At 40.0% G+C, this 15,678-nt stretch overlaps 3 protein-coding genes across 4 annotated transcripts in view; all 3 read right to left on the reverse strand.

The window, feature by feature from the left end:
* tspeara (thrombospondin-type laminin G domain and EAR repeats a) overlaps window positions 1–5,389 on the reverse strand; it is a 30,363-nt gene extending 24,974 nt beyond the window's left edge. For both annotated transcript variants that reach the window (XM_088354465.1, XM_088354464.1), the window contains exon 1: window positions 5,170–5,389. The gene's annotated coding sequence lies outside the window, so the exon portion shown is untranslated. The remainder of the gene's footprint in view (window positions 1–5,169) is intronic.
* On the reverse strand, window positions 2,734–5,216 carry LOC148352245 (U3 small nucleolar RNA-associated protein 14 homolog A). The gene has a single exon (XM_088354462.1). It carries the CDS (start codon window positions 5,128–5,130, stop codon window positions 3,004–3,006), a length of 2,127 nt encoding a protein of 708 aa, XP_088210588.1. The 5' UTR covers window positions 5,131–5,216; the 3' UTR covers window positions 2,734–3,003.
* Window positions 5,390–8,762: 3,373 nt separating the features above from the next.
* On the reverse strand, window positions 8,763–14,682 carry LOC148352246 (small ubiquitin-related modifier 3). Its single transcript, XM_088353829.1, has 4 exons — window positions 14,543–14,682; window positions 12,672–12,800; window positions 11,409–11,480; window positions 8,763–9,130 (listed from the first exon to the last, which is right to left on the reverse strand). The coding sequence occupies exons 1-4, from the start codon at window positions 14,561–14,563 to the stop codon at window positions 9,071–9,073; spliced, it is 282 nt and encodes a 93-aa protein (XP_088209955.1). The 5' UTR covers window positions 14,564–14,682; the 3' UTR covers window positions 8,763–9,070.
* Window positions 14,683–15,678: the final 996 nt, after the last annotated feature.

Raw genomic sequence — 15,678 nt, forward strand, 5'->3', positions numbered from 1 at the left:
AAAAATATTCTTAAAAGATCTAGATGTTGAACAAGTATATACCAAGAATACATAGTAAATGTGCATTTCATCCACTTTGATGAGATATTTCTTCTCTCTCAGTGGATAACATTATTAAATAACTACTTCACCATACACATGTATCAAACAAACATGAAGTATGCGCTGTTTGCAATTGTATTTATTTTCAATCTTTGTTTAGATGAAAGGCTCATAATTAACACCTTTAATTTACAATGGCTGAGGGGGGCGGGATAGCGTTTGGAGTTTCAGTGTAGTATCATCCAATGTTCGCATGTTTTCGCCACATCACAAACCTTGACAAACACAGTAAGAGGATTCCTCAACAAATCTGTCGTAGGCTTCCATACTTTTGTAATTTTGAAAATCCTTCAGTTCACAAAAGGGACTTGGGTGGAAAATAAGATAGTTGACAAGTTCGATGTAAGTCACACACGGCAACACATCGGGATCAGGCTTCCAGTCCTTGTTTTTAATTGTGTAGGGACCCAATTTTCCAATAAAATGCAACTTCGCAGCGTACCGCTCGCGTGCTTGCTTGTCTAAACTCTCCACGTAGTTTTCCATAGTGTTGATGGACAAAATCCGTACACAAACGAAGCTAGTTGAGTAAATAATTGGACAAACTGAGTAAATATATGCTCCTCTCGCTATCACCGCTTGTAATCGACAGACTTCCAAGATGGCGGCACGAAGCCGTGTTACTATTTTTAGCGCAAAGCGCGGAGCCCTCTATTGAGTTTTGTATAGCAGAAAGGGTAAGAGAAGTACCAGTATATCACCAATAGATGTCAGAAAAGGGTGCTTGGGCCAAGTCTCACGGGACCTCGCGTGATTTAATGAGACTTGCTTAATAAATGATCCTTAATGTCAACAAGTAAATGAGAAAAAAAACAAAAATATATCAAACAAATGTGTAACACCAGCTGGAGCTAGCCCATCCACCTGGGTCACGTTACATAAAGGTGTGGATTCTGCATTAGAATCCCTTATTTTAAATGCATCTCGTAAAATGGGCCCCCAAGACTCCTCGCCAGTAACACATCCCTGTATGTCAGGGGTGTCAAAGACATTTTAAGTCGGGGGCCACACGATAGAACAAACATTCTGTCGGGGGCCGGACTAGTAAATTAAAGAGAAAGAAAATGAGAGATAAAGAAATAAGAGAAAGAGGGAGGGAAACAGAGAGGGCGCAGCAAATAAAGAAAAAGAGAGAGAAACAAAGGATAAAAAGTCGTGAGAGGGGGAAAAGAAAGGGAGCGGAAGAAAGAAATCCAAAGACAGACAGAAGGAGAGAAAAGCAAAAAGAAAGCGCAAAGGGGTAGGAAAAGAGAAAGAGAAAAGGAAAAAAGGAAGTTAGAGCAAAAGAAGTTAAAAAGACACAGAGAGAGAAAGAGCAGCAAAGGAAGAGAAAAAGAGACACGGAGAGCAAAAAAAAAAGACAGAGAGTGGAAGAAAAGGGGTGGAAAAGAGGGAGAGAGAGAGAAAACTTTTATTATTAATATCTGCTGCTTACTACCCCTTTTCAAACATATTATGTAGTGTTGTTTTGTTGTTTTCATTTTAATGTTCGAAATAAAGTTTTCATTCATTCATTCAATTCAAGAGTAAATTACCGTGTAAAAAAATAACAGTTTTGACAACATCAAATATTGCTTCACAAAAGTATGAGCGCTATATTTCTATAAATCAAAATATTGAGAGGGGTAAGGATTTATTTTCAACATTATGAAGTACAGCTTTTTCCTGAGATCCATTATCACCTTTAATATGCACAGATTACACATCACAAATATCTCGTGTTCCTAATGTTTTTTATCCGTTTTACCTTTTAAGTGTGACTTACTTGCACTAAAAGGAGAATTCTTCCAAGTTTGTTATACCAACTCATAATTGAGACTATTTCGCCCCCTTGTGGACAAAAATAAATATGCTCACAACAGCTTTCCAAGTGTCTTTAATTCCAAACTGTTTTGGGCCACAGTCACAAATGTTCCGGGCATGATTGTTTCACAGACATTTTTTCACGAAATATTCAGTTCGCAAACACAAAAGCTGAAGCATCGCGTTAGCCTCATGTGAAAATGGCATCACTGACAATCAAGGCTAAAAGGGTTCAATTATTTAAACAATTGTTGCAATTAGTCTTATTTTTCTTGAACTAACTAATTAGTATTAATATCACAAAGTTTGTTTGCAAATTAGCTAATAGTTAATCATAGTGGCCATACGGTTTAGATTTATAGGAGACATTAAAGGTAATTGTGTAATATTTGGACACAAGATGGCACTGTATTGTCTAATGTGAAGGAAAACCTGTGCCAAATGAGCACACTGGTAAGATAGTTCATGTATTTTTGCCTAGTATTCAAATCGATGTTTTTTTCCAACAGAATGAAGTTTTTTTGTACCACTAGGAGGCACTACATTTCACACACTGTCCCTTTAATGAAAACGTGGGTTTCAAAATGATATAGTATGCTATAATGATTTACAGAATGTCAGTATGGCCGCTATTGCAGGTATGTGAGGTAAAGGCCATTATTGGTTGCTAACTGTTAAAAGACCAGTGTGTCGTATATAGTGCCCCCTAGTGAAACAAAAAAAAAAACTTTCATCCAGTAAAAAAATGTATTGGAGCACTAGGCAAAAATACATAAACTATCATACCCGTGTCAATTTGTATAAATATCCGTAAGTCAAAAAAATTTGTAGTTCTTTAATACCGTGGGATCCCCACTTAAGTCAGCACCATGTTTGTCCGGCATCGTGCTGCCACGCTGTACCAGCCAACACAGTGCCATCGAGTGGTCAAATATTAGACATTGCGGCTTATCAATATAGAATTTAGAATATTGAAAATACCAGTATTGAAAAGTTAATCAAAAAAAAGGGTCTTCCTACAAGCATAAAACAAAAAAAGGGAAAAGAAATCTGTATTTTCACACAAGGTTACTGACACAATTATTGCCATCTCCACAGTTACTTTCCAAAAGCTTTCCTCTTCAGACTCTTATTGGTGGTCTTCTTCTCCACCTTGGCCATCTCCTCCCTCTGCATGGGTTGGATGATGGTGCCCATGCGGGTGATGACCTTGGGCAAGGTGAGCTTCTTGACGGTGTGCTCAGTGTTCCAAATGCGCCCGACCGGGCATCGCAAGGTGCTCTCAAACTGGGCGCGGCTGGTGAAGGGGTACGGCATGGTGTTCACCTGGTGGAGGCTCATGGAGCTGTTCCTCTGCTCCGAGAGAATAACGTTGCAGAGTCCTTTGTCTTTCCTGGGGGGCGCCGGCGCGCTCTTGATGCGGAAACGCCGCCGCTTCTTCCGGGAGGGTTTGACGCCCGCCCCTCCCCATTCGCCCCAGCCGGGGAGCGTCAAGTCCACTGTGGCGGGTGTATCGGCGTCCTCTTGTCTCTTTTTGTCCCTGGTGAAGTCTGACACCACGTCGTCTCCGGCGAAAGCTTCTTGGATCAGGTCGGCCTGATCCAGAACTTCTTCCTCCTCCTCTTCTCCTGCCATGGTGGTCGGCATCAGCGGCACCACCACGGGGGCGGCGTTTTTGGTGAGGACGTCTTCCAGACGAATATCTTTCGGTTTCTTCTGCGCTTGGTCTATGATCGGCTCCGGTCGTGTAGGACTCGAGGTCTTGTTTTCAGCTTGGCTCGCCTCCTCGTTGTCAACTTGGCTCGCCTCCTCCTCAATGAGACGAGCCATAAAGTCCAAAGGTTCCATTTCCTTGGTCTCACTTTCCAGGAGCTGAACCGAATGATTTTCAGAACCTATCGTTTTGGGTTCCTCGGTAACCGCGCGATTTTTCCGCCGGGCGTCGAACTGCCGAAGGAGCGTTTCTTCTTCGGTTTCCTCGATTTCACTCGCCTCCTCTTCTTCTTCCACCGTCGATTTCGGCATCACCCCGACGACATCTTCTGCGACGTCCCCCTTTTCGGTGGGATCTTCTGACAGCTTTCCCTTCATCCAGGGATTGGACCCGGCAATTACGGGCGCCTCGTTGACAAAATCCGGCAAGTTTTCCGGTTCTTCCTCTTCCTCGCTCTCCACCACGACGGAGATCTTCTGCGTCAAGTTTTTGTTGATCTCCAGCTGCTGCTGCATGTCTTTGCGGGCGTTCTCGTCGTATTTGGCCATGACGGCTCTGGAGCGGGCCCACTTGCCGCTATTTTGATGCTTCAACGACATCCTCTCTTTCATCCTGCCCAACTCGATTTTGTTCAGCTCCTCCAAAGCGGCCGTGGGGTCGTTTTTCACCATCTCGTCGAAGTGCTTGACGAATTCTTTGCGTTTGGCTTTGTTTAGAACCCTGTGGTACTGCTTACTCTTGATCTTCTTTTCTCTGCGAGCTTTGGCTTCGTAGTAAGACTGCAGGGCTCTCGCTTTTTGAAGCTCGCAGCGGCGGATCTTCATTTCCATCAGACTCATCGCCTTCATGGAAGCCTCCTCCAATGGAGTTAAAATGGGGTCAACTGTGGGTTGATTGTTTGCAGAGAGAAGGGAAAATATTTCCTGTTCGAGGGGAGTTTGTGCTTTCCAATTGGTGACAACCCTCTCCATCGGTTTAGGCCCAGGAGGCTCCTGATTCAACGGGAAAACAAGCTGCTCTGCTTTTTCACTTAACTCGATGACACCTTCCCATTGTGTGACTTCTGTTGCAACCTTCTCGAAGGCAACACCTCTTCGAATCCTCTCATTTTCCTCCTTGTTTAAAGGAGATTCGACAGTTCTCTTACTTTGATGGAGGTTCTTCAGTTGTTTCTTAGCTTTATTGGAGACGGTCTGGATTTTCTGCACGGATTCCACTAAATCCGTTAAGCTTAATTTCTCGCCCTCACCTTCGACATTGACGGTGAATTCGGACTTTTGGAGCGCCGGTTCCGATCGCTCGGCAACTTTTTTCTTGCGTTTCGATCCTCCGAGGGAGGAGATGGCCTCCACCAGCTTTTGACGTTTTCGTTCATTGTCGCTGTCGGGTTCCGAGTCACTGTGAACTGTGGCGTCCTCTTCGACGAATGAAATGTCCTGGACGTCGTCGGTTACGTTCGGCTTCTCTTTCCGACGGCTCACTTTACGCTTTTTTATCGAATCTTTTGCCATTTTTTGATGTCAACAACACACGTGCGACGGAGTACTTACTACTTCCGCTTCCTTCTCTTCTTCGTCGCATTCGTCTTCTTCTTCGGTTGAACGATTAACATAAAGATACTCCTTCTTTAAATAAGTTTTGAATTTTGCATAAACTATCGGAATCTTTTAATTAATGTTATAGTGATCCATTTGTTCTAAAACTATTACAGAAGTTACAAACATAGACAACTATCCGGGACGCCAGTGGGCACGTAAATAACCCAGAAGACTTCCGCCTCCCCGTCTTCTTCGGCGCAATTAAAAATGTAAATAAACCAAATTGTTTACAAAAGAAATAAAAGAGAAGCAATAAGTACAAAACAAACACGAATAAAAACAATAAAAATTAAATAAACCATAAAAATAAAAACAAAATACAGCAAGTGTCTTCTTAGGCTAACTCGATTTTATTTTTATACTGACTATTGGAATTTTTGAAGGGACAGTGTGTAATATTTAATGCCTCATAGTGGTACAAAAAAAAACCTTTATCCAGTAAAAACAGCAACATGAATTTAAATATTAGGGCTATCATACTAAAGTGTATTTTTTGTAAACTATTATATTATAGGTCGAGAAATTTGTATTTCGTTTACACACGGAATCTACGTCATCGCTCGAAATAAACACAGTGCCATCTAGTGGTCATGTGTTACACATTGGGGCGATTAATGCTATTGGGATCGATTACAGAAGTTATAAAAAGATAAGACAGCTTTTCAGAATGCAGTGATTGGTCATAAAGAGGCGGGATCATGGTTATATTCATAACCAGTTAAATATGTTCTATTACTTGGAATAAAAACCTACACAGTAGTAGCGTTAAAACCCCAGTGTGAAATATTTGACCACTCGATGGCACTGTATTGTCTAATGCAAATAAAAGCAATGCTAAATGAGCACAGCGTAGCAGCAAAATGCCAGAGAAACACAGCAGCAATTCCTAGGTATGGACTCCACTATGTGAAAATAATTTTCTCCACAAGTGGTATAATAGTTCATGTATTTTTGCCTAATCAAGTTTTTTTTTAATACTAAACGCAGGTTTTTACCACCAGAAGGAACTAAATGTTACACACCAGCCCTTTAATATTAAAAAAAATCAAATAACTAGTATATAGTAAGTGCCACTTGTGTCCAATATGTGTGTTTGATTACATGATACCTGTAAAAGAAAAGACGTTTTGAGTTCATTTACCTGATTTCACCTCATTTCGAAACAGACAATACTTAATTTTCTTACCAATTTCCAGTTTTATAATTTTATCAGAAAATCAGTTCAAATGCAAAACTAAAGTTAGAAAGAAACTTGAGTTTGTTCACCCTAGGGGTGTCAAACTCATTTTAGCTCGGGGGCCACACGGTAAGAAAATCATTTTTACAGGTGCTGGAGGAAGATGGAAAGATAGAGGGAAAGGGAAAAAGAAAGACAAAAAAAATGAAAGAGGAAAATGGGTAAATAAACAGGAGAGAGGGCCTAAGGGAGTAAAGAAGTGTGAAAGAAAAAGGACCAAGAGATAAGTCAGAGAGAATGAGAGAAAAAAAGTAAAAAATAAAGAAAGGGAGGAGCAGAAGTAAGGGAAAAAAAGAGGGAGAAAGACAGAGTGAGTGAAAGAAAGGGACAAAGAAGGAGCAAGAGACAGAGCAAATAAAAGAAAGAAATAAAGATAAAACGAGCGAAATACAGAAAAATGGAGACGGAACACAGCTCCACTTGCATCTTGGCGAACATATTCAGGATTGCTGTTAATTTTTCTCTTGCGCTTCTCTCAGCATCGTCTCGCAAGCCACTCAAAATGATGCGACGGCCCACAGACCCAGAGTTTGTGTCAGATCTGAAGCGATCTTTTGCGTATTGGAGAGCTTATCAATATTGACTGATCGTAGGAGAAATCCAGACAAAGACTTTTGGTATTTTCTCAATTACAATTGGAGAGAGTGGGTAAAAGGTCAGAACCGCTGTTTGGCCCATTCCTCTCTGCCTTGCCCCTCCTCCTTGCTTATCTTTTATTGCAGTTCCAAGGGGTGGAGACAAAGAAAGAAAAAAACTATCCCTCCTGGGAAACAAAGAAGCAAAGAAAACTCGGGGATTAGAAATACACACTTTTGAGTAAATACGTTTAAACCTACTTTACTGTTTGACACCTGTGCATGATCCCGTTTCGACTTTGTGAGGCAATCGCTCCAAAGAACAGCACTTCATCAGAGTAACAAACTATATTTATTGTATACAGTAGTAAAAGAGCACAAAGAATGTACAAATCAGTGGCGAAACCAATAGCATGTCCTAAAACCAGCTCCTTCTCCTTTTTTGTAACCTAATCTTACTCATCATGGAGGTTTTTTCATGATAAATGGCATAAAGTGTGCTTGGTTTTGAAATTAAAAAAAAAAAAAGTGTATGAGGATTTTAAAGAAACCAAACACACGCGATGCGATGCACAATGCAATCTATTTCTAATAAAGAAAATATCGACAACAGAGGGATTTGATGGCGGTCTTAAAAACATTTGCAGTCTGCAGGATTTAAAGCTGCGCGTTATCCTTCATTCTATTCGACGGCGTCAAGAAAGGAACCAAAGAAAAGTCCAACCGGCCGCAAAATGATGCTCATCGGCGGCCATACTGTATACACAAAAATTGAATTAACCGTATCCTCCGCATCCGTTTCTTAGTGTCGGAATAAATACTCGGCGGTACGGAAGCGGGAGGTCCAAAAGGACGCGCGGGAAGAAAAACAAAACAAGATACACTTTTGATGACTTTCAAGCTGTGGAACTTCTAGTAAAAAATAATAATAATAATAATAATAAAAACAAAAACATATGTATAAATATTTGAACAGATATAGAACTGGTAAATTATTCAAAAACAAATTATAAATGGAAAAAATATTACCAACATTCTAAAAAAAAAAAGAACAAAAAAAAGAAAAACACTGAAGAAAAACCAAAAATATAAAAAAAAAAAAAAAAAAAAAAAATCAAAAACAAAACCCAAAAAAAGAAAACCATGTATAAATATTTAAACAGGTGTAGAATGTTAAATTATGCAAAAACAAATTATTAAAAGGAAAAAAATATTACCAACATTCTAAAAAATAAAATAAAATAAAAAAGCCTGCAAAAAAAAAGACAAAAAGAAAAAACAAAAATATGAAAAATCAAATCAAATCAAAAACAAAACTGTATAAATATTTAAACAGATATAGAAATGTTAGCAAAAACTAATTATAAAAGGAAAAAAAATATTACCAACATTCTTAAAATATATATATATATATTTCAAATTAAAAAATCAAAACCAAAAAACAAACATGTATAAATATTTAAACAGATATAGATATGTTAAATAAAGCAAAAACAAATTATAAAATAAAAACATGTATAACCAACATTCTTAAAAAAAGAAAAAAAAACTGAAGAAAAACAAAAAATATTTTAAAAAAAAGAAAGAAAGACATATATAAATATTCCAACAGATATAAAAAAATGTTAAATTATGCAAAAAAAATTATAGAAGGAAAAAAAAAACATTTGCAAAAAAAAAAAAAAAAAGCCTTTCAAAAACAGAAGCTAAAAAAAAAAGTCTGACAAAAAAAAAAAATATGATTTAAATATATGTTTAAGAAAACCGGAAACAAAATGTGAATCTATACAGTATTAAAGATACATTTCAGTCTTTTTCAAACGAGGTTACCTCCAACCCTTCAAATCATAAATAAAACAAGAAACTTATCCGAAGCAGCTAAAAATTCGCAGCCACGCTCTAAAAACAAGCAAAAACATCAAGTCGTCGCACGCTTGCTTTGGAAAATCCTCAAAAAGCCTCAATAAATAAAAAAAGACACAGCTTAAGGGAAGAATAATCCTAAACGAAGGGAGTGATGGAAAAGAAAGAAGGGAGGCCATCAGCGTCCGCCCGTCTGCTGCTGGAAAACGTCTATGGTGTCTTCGTCTTCCATCTCCAGCTAAAAGGAAAGCTCAGCTTGTTTTATTGTGAAGGGGACGTTTGCTCCGATTCAAATCCCGGGAAGGACCGCCTTATTATTCGGTAACGGGGTTCATATCGCTCATTTTGCGTCTTCTGCACCTCTTATCCTCAGTAGGGCCGCGGGGGTGCTGGAGCCCATCCCGGCCATCTTCGGGTAATGGACACCCTTAACTGGTTGTCAGCACACAGGGACAGACAATTCACTCGCTCATTCCCACCTTAGGACAATTTGGACCAGCCAATGAACCTAACTTTGGAATGTGATAGGAAACCCATGCAAGCACGGGGAGAACATGCAAACTCCACACAGGTTTGATCTCATGACCTCAGAAGTTTGCTGCAATAAATACGACAAGGTTCTATAACGCAACTACCTATCTGTTATTCTCGACTACAACACTGCTTGGAAAATGTCCAATTCTTTAACATCCAATTTTTTTAAGAAAGGAAAATAGATACTTTTACTATAAACTTACTAACTCAAGTAACTTTTCAGAAGAAGTAGAGTAACTAGAAGTAAATACACTTTTAAAGTAACATGCCCAACACTAGGGCAGCACAGCGGTTAGCACGTGTGCGGCACAGTTCGGAGGTCGTGAGATCAAACCTCCTGCGTGGAGTTTGCATGTTCTCCCTGTGCTTGTATGGGTTTTTTTCCGGGCACTACAGTTTCCTCCCACATTCCAAAAAGATGCATGTCAGGTTAATTTGTGTGGAATTTGCATGTTCTCCCCGTGCTTGCGTGGGTTTCCTCCGGGCACTCCGGTTTCCTCCCACATTCCAAAAACATGCATGTCAGGTTGATTTGTGTGGAGTTTGCATGTTCTCCCCGTGCTTGCGTGGGTTTCCTCCGGGCACTACGGTTTCCTCCCACATTCCAAAAAGATGCATTTCAGGTTAATTTGTGTGGAGTTTGCATGTTCTCCCCGTGCTTGCGTGGGTTTCCTACGGGCAACTCCGGTTTCCTCCCACATTCCAAAAACATGCATGTCAGGTTAATTTGTGTGGAGTTTGAATGTTCTCCCCGTGCTTGCGTGGGTTTCCTATGGACGCTCCGGTTTTCTCCCTCATTCCAAAAACATGCATATCAAGTTAATTTGTGTGGAGTTTGCATGTTCTCCCCGTGCTTGCGTGGGTTTCCCACGGGCACTCCGGTTTTCTCCTACATTCCAAAAACATGCATGTCAGGTTAATTTGTGTGGAGTTTGAATGTTCTCCCCGTGCTTGCGTGGGTTTCCTATGGACGCTCCGGTTTTCTCCCTCATTCCAAAAACATGCATATCAAGTTAATTTGTGTGGAGTTTGCATGTTCTCCCCGTGCTTGCGTGGGTTTCCCACGGGCACTCCGGTTTTCTCCCACATTCCAAAAACATGCATGTCAGGTTAATTTGTGTGGAGTTTGAATGTTCTCCCCGTGCTTGCGTGGGTTTCCTATGGACGCTCCGGTTTTCTCCCTCATTCCAAAAACATGCATATCAAGTTAATTTGTGTGGAGTTTGCATGTTCTCCCCGTGCTTGCGTGGGTTTCCCACGGGCACTCCGGTTTTCTCCCACATTCCAAAAACATGCATGTCAGGTTAATTTGTGTGGAGTTTGAATGTTCTCCCCGTGCTTGCGTGGGTTTCCTACGGACGCTCCGGTTTTCTCCCACATTCCAAAAACATTCATGTCAGGTTAATTTGTGTGGAGTTTGCATGTTCTCCCCGTGCTTGCGTGGGTTTCCCACGGGCACTCCGGTTGTCTCCCACATTCCAAAAACATGCATGTCAGGTTTATTCGTGAGGAGTTTGCATGTTCTCCCCGTGCTTGAGTGGGTTTCCACCGGGCACTCCGGTTTTCTCCCACATCCCAAAAACATGCATATCAGGTTTATTCGTGTGGAGTTTGCATGTTCTCCTCGTGCTTGAGTGGGTTTCCTCTGGGCACTCCGGTTTCCTCCCACAATCCAAAAATATGCATGTAATCTTAATTGGCCGGTCCAAATTGTCCCTAGGTGTGAACGAGCTAGTGAATTGTCTGTCTCTGTGTTGGCAACCAGTTCAGGGTGTCCCCTGCCCAATGCCCGAAGATAGCTCGGATGGGCTCCAGCACCCCCGCGACCCTACTGAGGAGAAGCGGTGCAGACAATGGATGGATGTCCGACACTAAACCATATATTTGCAGTTTCTATGCAAATGTCAAGGGAAGAAATTGCTAAGAGGCAGTGTTGCAATAAAATGAAAAATAAATAACTACAAAAATATGAAATAAAGGACCTGCGATGGCGTGTCGTTCTCATTGATGGGCTGTCCGTCAAACCTGAACCTGATCTGCCTTATTGAAAGTCCCTGTAAAAAAAGAAAAATCGAAACGTCCGTCTCCAGATGAAACATTAAGTCTCCATGCTTTTTGCTTCCCCCTTTAGCATCACTGCAAGCCTTGGGACTCATAGACAACAATTACTAGAGGTAGAACGATTATCAGGCAGGCCGATTATCGGCATGGATATTTGAGAATTTGATATGGGTATTGGCATTTATATTTATTCACTCTCTTTTGCTCCTACACCTTTCCTCTCATGCCTTCTGAGTGTATAAGAGACCAGAGACGGAGCCACTGAAGCAAGAACAATAACATTCAAACGACAGCTCAGCTAAATTTCACCCACTTGCCCGTGATAGAAAAGCACGTTTGCGATTAAGAGATAACAGTGTAGCTAACTTGTTTAGGGAAGCCTGTTCAGGTGGAGACGGATACATTAGCTATTATCATAACATTAGTTCTTCAATCAGGCGTGTGTGTCTGCGATTGAGGAAGAGTATAAAAAGCACACTAAAGAGGAAGGCTGATGGGAGAAAGAGAAAAATGGGTAAATAAACCAGAGAGAGAACCTAAGGGAGTAAAGAAGTATGAAAGAAAAAGAAGGACCAAGACATAAGTCAAAGAGAATGAGAGGAATACAGTAAAAATAAAGAGAGAAAGGGAGGAGCAAACGTAAGGGAGTAAAAGAGGGAGAAAGACGGTGAGTGAAAGAAAGGGAGAAAGAAGGAGCTTGTGAGAAAGGGCTATACAAAAAAACATGACTTGACTTGAGTGATTAGCTGTTACCATAACATCATTTCGTCTTCTGGCTCCAAAACAGGAGCATCCACCCTTTTGAAACCGCCAGCTCCGTTGAAATTTTGAGTTAATTTTAGTCATGCTGGGTGAATTGACATTGATTGTAAAAAATAATAATAATAAGGCCGTTATTTAAGTCTTTCTGCTGCTAAGCCTCATTTTTTACACTGATGTCATGTTAGTTGTGTTGAAATTCCAATTTATTTCCTTTAATAGGTTTGTAGAAACCTATTAAAGTTTTATTTGAATTCATAACAAATGTTCTTTTGTTTTGAATTAGTAAAAAATGTCAAAAGCCAATTGTTAAGCTTTTACAGCATACGAATACCGGCTTCAAATATCGGATACTGGTCTGCTCTTAATCGATATCGGCCCTGGAAAAACTCTTATCTGTCGATCCCTAGTCGAGACAATTGTACCTGTCTTTCGCAGTAGGCCTTCATGAGTTTATTGAGGGGGGTGTGTCTTTTGATTTTGAACTGGACCACCGAACCGTCCTGGCCGGCCACCTTCAGGTTGATGTGGTCGTTCTCGGTCTTGACGCCCTCCTGAAACCCAAAAATACAGCTTTTAAATCACAATTGAAAAATTCAAGGTTTTTCTGAAAATGCTCGTTTTTCTCTTGTGCTTCTCTAAGCGTTGTCTCACGAGCTACTTAAAAAGGTGCGCCGGGGCGCATTTCCCCCGTGGGTCTTGAGTTTGACACATGTGTGATAGAAGATATTCTAAAGCACCAGTGTGTAATATTTGACCACTAGAGGGCGCTGTTGTCTAGTATGAAGGAAAACCAATGCCAAATGATGACTGCAAAGCACCTACCGTAAATTCCGGACTATAAGCCGCTACTTTGATATGTTTTCCACGGGTGAATCAAAATGAAGGAGCGAAAACAACGGGGGCTGACGGGAAGCGGGGTAAAGGGGAGACGTGTTTGTGGACGCAGCGGACAATAGTGGATATATATTTTTCTCGCCCTTACCTTTGGAAATATACATTTTTTCCCTTGGATTATTTTCAACGGGACCCGGACTCTGCATCAAACCTTAAGTACTGGTATTATTTTCCGTTCATTTTACCGGCTGTGGTTTTTGTACTGTGTATTTTATATTCAGTTACAATCGCGGGACTCAAAGTCGGGTTAATTTTGTGATTGTGTTACATGTTTTAATATGGGCGCATGCGGCTTATATACAGGTGCGGCTTGTGTAAGTACAATAGCGGTTATCCTCTTAAAATGTGGTGGGTGCGGCTTATAATCAGGTGCGCTCTATAGTCCGGAATTTACGGTAGATGCCAAACAAACATGGCGCCGACTTCAGTGGGGATTCCACTGAGTAAAATACATTTCTCCAGGTATGATCAATGTTTTGGTGGTTCATATATTTTTGCCTAGTATTCAAATCAATAAGTCTTTTGCACCACTAGGAAGCACTAAATATTACACACTGTCCCTTTAAAAAAAGAAAATATTTACCCCATGAAAACTAAAGTGAATTCGAAAGTTAGATAATGAAAAAAAATATCACCCCCTAAAAATAAGAGGCAGTCTATAATATTTAGTACCATGTTTAGTCATATTTAGTTCCTTGTACCAGACGAAACAGTGCCATCTAGAGGTCAGATACTATACATTGGACCTTTAAAAAAATAGGGGGGGGGGGGGAAATAGAACCATTTAGGAAAAACTGAAAAACAATTATTCCTCAAAAACCAAATAAAATATACATTTCGAATACCTGCAAAACAAGACCAAATAAATAGAGAAAAAAAATAATCGATGAAAATCGATTAAAACGGGCATTCGCCTATCGCCAATGCCACCAATATTAGCATGTTAGCTAGAGGGCTAGCAGGTGGATGTCGGCCGCAAACGAAGCCCACCCCCCGGCTATCCTTTTGTCATAACGGGACACAAAACCCTCCGAAGCGAGAGATTCAAAACAAAAGAATTATCGACGGCATAAAAGACGAAATAAATGCGCGAACGACTTAAAATCCGCAGCGCCATTGTGGCCGTCACGATTTGCACCGTTTGCGCCATTTGCGCACATCGAGTATCTTAAACATTCGACCAAAAACAAGCGTAATACTCACATCTTTTGTGATTTAAAAACAATATTAGAGAACATCAATGTAAAAGTGAGGTTTAGTGCGAGGATGTGCGCCAAGTTTCATTCATTTGCGAAGCAATCATTGCGCCAATTGCGAGAAACGTGCAAACGAAAGGCCATTTTCCGAGGGCACAAAACGCAACAACAATAACCTTTTTTTATTAAAAATAAATTCTTACCTTTGGCTTTTCTTCTGACATCTTTTCCAATTTAGGGTGGAATAGGGCTGTGAAAAATAAAATAAAAATAAACGCCGGTAATATTGTATTTTATTTTGTGCGCTCTTCCTGCCGCTATCCGTCCTCGCTTCTTCTTCTCCTCCCGCGACGGGAACGCGCGTGGAGCCGCTCTCGCGAGGAGACAATTGGAAGACGTGACGTCACGTGACCGATAAATCTCGGGAGCGCGGAGTCGGGAGCGCGCAGAAGCACTCTAGTAAGCGGTCGCGCGCAAAAATGTCTCAAAGAGCTGCATAGACCACCTGTTGTAGTATTTCAGTATTTCTGTAGCAGTGTTTGGTTCTGCAGAATCATTTTTGTCGTAATAGTTCTGTATTGTATTATTACTGTAGTACTTTTGTTCTATTTCTGTAGTATCTTTCAGTATTTCTATTGCAGTGTTTTTGTAGTGTTTCTGTATTATAGTATTAATGTTGTTGTACTTTTTCATATTTCTGTACTAATTATGGAGTATGTCTGTAGTAATTTTTTGGTAGTATTTCTGTATTGTATTATTACTGTAGTCAAGTTTCTATAGTCATATTTTCGTGGTATTTCTGTATTAGGATTATTGCAGTCGTTTTTCTGTAGTGATATTTTCATAGTATTTCCCGAGTATTTTTTCTGTATTATAGTATTTGTGTCGTAGTTTTAGTTTTGTTTGACTATATCTGTAGTAATATTCTTGTTGTATTTCTGTATTATAGTATTATTGGATTCTTTTTGTCGTGTTTCTGTAGTAATATTTCCGTAGTATGTTTGTAGTAATGTATTCATAGTGTTCCTGTATTATAGTATTAAGGTCTTTGTATTTTTGTCGTGTTTCTGTAGTATGTCTGTAGTAATATTTTTGGGGTATTTCTGTAGTCGTATTTCTGTAGTATTTGTAGAGTATTTCTGTAGTTATATTTCTGTATTGTATTATTACGGTAGTAGAGTTTCTGTAGTAATATTTTCGTAGTATTTCTGTATTAGCCTTATTGCAGTCGTATTTCTGTAGTAATATTTTCATAGTATTTCCAGGGTATTATTTCTGTATTATAGTCTGTCGTAGTTTTGGGATTGTTGGACTATATTTGTAGTAATGTTTTTTTTGT

The sequence above is a fragment of the Urocampus carinirostris genome, chromosome 15 (assembly GCF_059441175.1).
Source record: "Urocampus carinirostris isolate Australia breed hairy pipefish chromosome 15, RoL_Ucar_1.0, whole genome shotgun sequence".
Classification (NCBI taxonomy): domain Eukaryota; kingdom Metazoa; phylum Chordata; class Actinopteri; order Syngnathiformes; family Syngnathidae; genus Urocampus; species Urocampus carinirostris.

What these genes read in the sequence shown, in the direction of transcription:
- LOC148352246 (XM_088353829.1), bottom strand. Translation starts at nt 14,563, where the DNA reads ATGTCAGAAGAAAAGCCAAAG. An exon ending in TGTCAGAAGAAAAGCCAAAG is followed by an intron (nt 12,801 to 14,542) that starts GTAAGAATTTAT and finishes TTTGGGTTTCAG; the next exon opens with GAGGGCGTCAAGACCGAGAA. An exon ending in AGGCCTACTGCGAAAGACAG is followed by an intron (nt 11,481 to 12,671) that starts GTACAATTGTCT and finishes CTTTTTTTACAG; the next exon opens with GGACTTTCAATAAGGCAGAT.
- LOC148352245 (XM_088354462.1), bottom strand. Translation starts at nt 5,130, where the DNA reads ATGGCAAAAGATTCGATAAAAAAGCGTAAAGTGAGCCGTCGGAAAGAG.